We start from the raw sequence: 5590 nt of genomic DNA on the forward strand, positions 1-5590 counted from the left end.
ATACTGGTCCTAGTACTGACCCTTTGGGGACATATGAGAATGCCATGAATCTGCAAGAGGCTCCTGTTTTTCTGGAGGACTGAAAATGCCATGGATCTCTTGATTTTCTGGAGGACTGAAGATCAATTGGTGTGAAGAGTCCTATGCTTCAGTCTTCCTCTTCAAGCTTGGTTACTTGGCTTTGGGAGATGTTTCACTTGGGGCTTTTCTCCACAAAGAAGCTGATCAAACTGGTTACATGGTCTTTTTATGCAATAAAAATAGCTTTTACTCCTGAATTCCACCAGGCATTCAGGAGATGCTGGTGCTTCTGGGGAAACAGCACGTGCACTGGCTTTCCCCTCCAGGTTATGGCTGATCCCTGCTGTATCACAGACAACAGAGTCCTTGCTCCTGCTTCCCCTTCTATCACAAACTATAAAATGGGGCTTGTTCAGTTGTGTGATTAAAGGTCATTATTTTCCATGAACACAAAGGAGCAGAGGAGCACCAGGTGAAGGAACCCAAATAATGTAGTTCCAACAGTGTCCCTGACCTGGCTTTTTCAGGGCTGTCCAAGGAGAATGGTCAACCCAAGTCTAGATATGAGATCCAGCAGACAAGTCAATGCAGGAGGCTTTCCCCACGTCACCTTACTGGCCACAGGGATGTGGGACTCATCATGGCATGCTGGGAAGAGCATTTTGGGATTGTGCAAGACCTATTATGGGATGTTTAGGGGGAAAAGTTGGGGAAAGGAAAGAATCAGAGTGGATCAATGAGGAACAAACAGGAAAATGAGAGGAGGGATGATAGGGGCTGATGACACGTAAGTGGGATGGATGCTTGTCTGTCTGAGCTCTGTCCCTGATCTTCTTATTAAATCCTTTTTTTAGGTTTTTGTTGTTTTTTTTTTTTTTTTTTTTTTTTTGTTATTTTTGTGGGGTGCTAATGCTGCACAGTCTAAGGACCATCAACTGGAGAGACTGATGTGGGTGCATTTGTCACTGTGGAAATATTAAAGACATCCAGCTGGACTAGTTTCAGGTTTTGGAGCAACCATAAATCTGATCAGGATGCTGGAGAGACCAGAAGGTCTGCAAATTGGCTACTGGGAATACTGGGAGGTCTAGAGCAGCTGCTGGAGAGATTGCGAGATCTGGGGGTTGGCTACTGTTAAGGTCATAGGTCTGGAGTAGCTGCTGGGGAGACCCACTGGTCTGTGTTTGTGTATGAAAGAAGGACGTGGACCAGTTAGAACAAGTCCAGAGGAGGCCACCAGGATGATCTGAGGGCTGGAGCAGCTCTGCTGTGAGGACAGGCTGAGAGAGTTGGGGCTGTTCAGCCTGGAGAAGAGAAGGCTCTGGGGAGACCTTCTAGTGGCCTCCCAGTACCTGAAGGGGCTCCAGGAAGGCTGGGGAGGGATTTTTTATAAGGACAGGGAGTGACAGACAAGGGGAAATGGCTTTAAACTGGCAGATTTAGATGAGATATTAGGAAGAAATTCTTCACTGTGAGGATGGTGAGACACTGGCCCAGGTTGCCCAGAAAAGCTGTGGATGCCCCCTCCCTGGATGTGTTGAAGGCCAGGTTGGATGAGGCTTTGAGCAATGTGGTCTAGTGGAAGGTGTCCCTGCTGCTGGCAGGGGGGTTGGAACTGGATGATCTTTAAGGTCCCTTCCAACCCAAACCATTCTATGATTCTGTGAAGCAATGGGGAGACTGGGGGATCCTGGGGCAGCTACTGGGGAGGTGGTCTAAAGCCAATAACTGGAGAGATCCATCTTGTGTGTACGTATATCTATATCTATATCTGTACCTATATCTATATGTGCCTATTTTCCACTAACACCATCCTGATCAGCCAGAGAGGGGGACAAGAGAAAACAATCGGTCTTGTTTGTCTTTGCTTGGGTGATGTTTTTTGCCCATGTTCATCCATATGACTGGACATCTGCATATGTATATATGTTGTACACACGTTGCATACGTGTGTGTGTGCCTTATTGGGATTCCATGCTCAGCTTCACTACTGGAAGGACATGGGACCATAGAGCTGTAGCATCCTCACCTGTACTGGGTTTGAAATTGGGGCTACTGGATTTGTCAACTCCAAACAAGGTCAGCATTACCTTCTCATTGCTTACATGTATATTTTTCTGAACAAATATGATACACTGACACAGGAGAGGAAAAAGCAAATGGGGAAAATCCTTCAGGAGCAATTAATCCCACCCAAGCTTGAGCTGCTAAGTTCTGCCAAGCCCTTACATCGTGTGTGCTGAAGCTCTATAAACATTTCTGATTTACTCAAGTTTGGTGGGATTTTTTTTCACAGAATCATCAAAAGACACTCACAGTTGTTTACCAGGATACTGACTCCATGTGAGTTTGTTCCAGTGCAACCACAGAGGGTCCTATGCTCCCACCTGCCCCCACACCATAACACATCGCTGTGCCATCACCATCTACAGCCACTGTGCTGGTGGTGGAGGTACAGCCCTTTCAGGCACTTTAAAATTAAAAAAAACTATTAAAAAATAAAAATACTTTAGATTTTCTGCAGCCCCCTTGCACTCGAAGGAGACCTAGGTAAAATGCAGTACAGTATGGCCATGGTGATGGTTTACCACATATGTCCAAGAAGTCCATCCAGGAGAAATGCTACTCCAAGGTCCGTCCAGTAGATAAGGCTTGAGAAGGGGCAGGAAACGAGAACTCCTACAGCATGGCTCAGACAGGGACTGGGAGCCCAAAGCTGAACTGAAATGGGGTTCATGGTGATGAGCTGTGGAAGGAAACCCATGGTGATGATGATCAAGGCCAGTAAGGTCAATCAGTGTCCTCAGGGACAAGGTCAATCAGTGTCCTACAGGGCACACATGAGTTTTTCACAGAGCTCTCCAGAACATGTCAACACAGGATCTCAGCAATGAGTAGGGAAGTCATCCCAGCTCCTGATGCCCTGAGGTCCCCAGGAGAACTTCCCCTGGGCATCTGCTTTTCCCCTGTCTGGTCACTGCAGGACATAGGGATCCCTGAGATGAAGTGGGGGTGGATTGTGCATTTGAAGCAAAGGAAGGTTAAACCATAAAGTTCCATGTCCTGTCCTCATTTTGAAACCTTTGCTGGGTGCCTGACTTTGCAGCTTGCTGATCTCTGCCGTTTGGTTTGTGTGAGGCACGTGGAAATGCATCCACAAATGTGTTAGTGGTGAGAGAACATTAATATTAGAAAGAGGGGGTGGGAAGGGGAAAAAAAAACCTGCTTCAACAATTTTTTTTCTCCTTTTCTTCCTTTATCTCTTTATCTGCCTGAATAAACTGCATTGGCTGATTTGAGATTCTGATGACATAGTATCTGCCCTCCTCTTTCTGGAGGTAGACAGAAGGAAGTGGGCTAGAAAATGAAATATCAGCTCCTAACCTCGGGTCAGACAAGCCAGCTACATGCTGCAATGGAAAGGCTGCTAGTGGTTGAACTTCGCTATAAAAAGGAGACCATGACTGGCTTTGAGACACACGCAAGAGGTCTTGGAGAAGGAGAACTCTTGTGCATCTACCTAAAGCAGCAGAGACATTACCATGACTTTTGCCAGCTACGCTGCGGTGGTAAGTGCTTGTATTTGGAGTAAGTGTTTAGATATTTGCTGCAAGAGAAAAAGCAGGATGAAGATCCTATGATGCTGTTACCTAGGAGCAACTCTTGGTGGGAGATGAATAGGATGCTAAAGTCTGACTAATACAGCTTTCTGTCCTGAGCTTTTGCAAATGGGTTTGGTGCTGGAGTGACAGGGAGGCAATAGACCATCCATTATTTATCTGTCAGTTGAGTCCTTACCTCACCTTGTAGATCATAAGGCATTGCTGTTTGACTGTGGAGGAGGACCTTTCATACCTTGTTGGAAGCATGCTCTTCTTGGTGCAGACCCAACTACAAATCAGAATTTGGATCAGAGTTTAGCATTGGTTGTCGTTCGTATTATTAACATCATTGTGCTATTTGCTTGTGCTGGCTCATCTTGCCCAAATGTAAGTATGAAGATCAGCCTAGGCTGAAGGAATTCAGGATAGGACTTATGTTCTGCACCCTTATCCTCTTGCTAGGTCCATTGATGGTCCAGTCTAGTCAAGGCTTGGCTCTTCGTGGTCTCTCTCTCTTGACTGAACTGAGCTAACGACACCTTTCTCTCTCCCAGTTCAGATCACTGCTTTTCATGCTGGTTCTAGCACTAACTGTAAGGAGCTCACCCCATGGGAGGGTAGTTCATCCTCAACCCAGCAAGGATGGTGGCTCTGTGAGGCTTAGTGAAGATTGCCTGAATCAAAAAGATCTCAAATTCCCTACAACGGTGAAAGTTGATGTTCGTATCAGCAATTCAAATCATGCCTTCAGGATGGTCCACGATGTCAGGAACCGGTCTCTTGCTCCTTGGGATTACAGGTATCTCTTTAGTAGTTATTTAAATTGCAGTGGCTATGCTACTCTGATGGTTTTTGTGGTGAACAACGGCTGGTTCTCAGCAGATGTTTGGAGTCTTGTGAATATTGCAGTCACTTCTTGACATGTTCGTTTTGATTTCTCCAAGAGAAACTGTTTGCAGTGCAAGGGGACATCATTGGAATGGTTTCTGATCATTTTGCTAGTCTTTGTCAAAGAATTATTCCTCTAGGAAAAGAAAAATGCCAGTACATTGTAATTTTACATTTTCATAGCTGGAAGCAATTTTTAAATGCTGGAATTAAAAAAGAACAACAAACAAAAATGAATGGTCCACTTGCCATCAGTTCTGCATTTCACCCAGCTCCACTCCATTCATCAACTCCTGAAGAGTGACAGGGCAGTACTACCCTCCCCAAATTGATTCAATTTCTAGGAAATAATTCTAAAAATGTTGAAGGGAGGGAAATTCTTTGGCCTTGTCTCATAGTGAGGACACACAGGCAAATAGTATGATCCTTTCCTGCAGATAAACAAGAAGAGCACTGGAACAGGCTGCCCAGAGAGGTTGTGGAGTCTCCTTCTCTGGAGACATTCAAGACCCACCGGGACGCCTTCCTGTGTGATCTCATTGAGGTTCCTGCTCCGGCAGGGGGGTTGGACTGGATGATCTTTTGAGGTCCAATCCCCAACATTCTGTGATTCTGTGAGAAGATCTTGCCAAACTATGTTGTGCAAGTGCATAAAACTCTTTTATGTCCCTATCCTCAGGCTCGATGAGGATCCCAACCGCTTCCCCCAGGTGATCGCTAACGCCGAGTGCCGCCTCTCCGGCTGTGTGAACCCACTGGGGCAGGAGGACCACAGCCTCAACTCCGTCCCCATCAGACAGGAGATCCTTGTCCTCCGGCGGCAGCAGAAGGGCTGTCTGCCCACCTACCGCCTGGAGAAGAAAGTCATCACCGTGGGCTGCACATGTGTCACTCCAGTCATCCACCACCAGTCCTAGGAAGGATTACTAAGAGAGACAATGTTGGGATGGAGAAATGTCTCCTAGAAACATCCCTTTGGAGAAATCCCATAGTTGCTCACCTTGCATCCCAGGAACTCAAAATGGCATTTCCTTAAAAAAACCTGAGCAAATGACCTCTTGAAAGTACTGATTCCTGCT

At 46.1% G+C, this 5590-nt stretch overlaps 1 protein-coding gene across 1 annotated transcript; it reads left to right on the forward strand.

Moving 5' to 3' along the window:
* The first annotated feature begins 3563 nt into the window (after positions 1–3563).
* On the forward strand, positions 3564–5428 carry LOC104529215 (interleukin-17F). The gene is made up of 3 exons (XM_010173452.1): positions 3564–3590; positions 4178–4422; positions 5191–5428. The coding sequence occupies exons 1-3, from the start codon at positions 3564–3566 to the stop codon at positions 5426–5428; spliced, it is 510 nt and encodes a 169-aa protein (XP_010171754.1).
* The last annotated feature ends 162 nt before the right edge of the window (positions 5429–5590 follow it).

Source organism: Antrostomus carolinensis, unplaced genomic scaffold (assembly GCF_000700745.2).
Source record: "Antrostomus carolinensis isolate BGI_N321 unplaced genomic scaffold, ASM70074v2 scaffold9638, whole genome shotgun sequence".
Lineage (NCBI taxonomy): Eukaryota > Metazoa > Chordata > Aves > Caprimulgiformes > Caprimulgidae > Antrostomus > Antrostomus carolinensis.

Coding starts and splice junctions, on each gene's coding strand:
- LOC104529215 (XM_010173452.1), top strand. CDS start 3,564: ATGACTTTTGCCAGCTACGCTGCGGTG. Junction 3,591..4,177: donor TTGCCAGCTACGCTGCGGTG/GTAAGTGCTTGT, acceptor TCTCTCTCCCAG/TTCAGATCACTGCTTTTCAT. Junction 4,423..5,190: donor CTTGCTCCTTGGGATTACAG/GTATCTCTTTAG, acceptor CCCTATCCTCAG/GCTCGATGAGGATCCCAACC.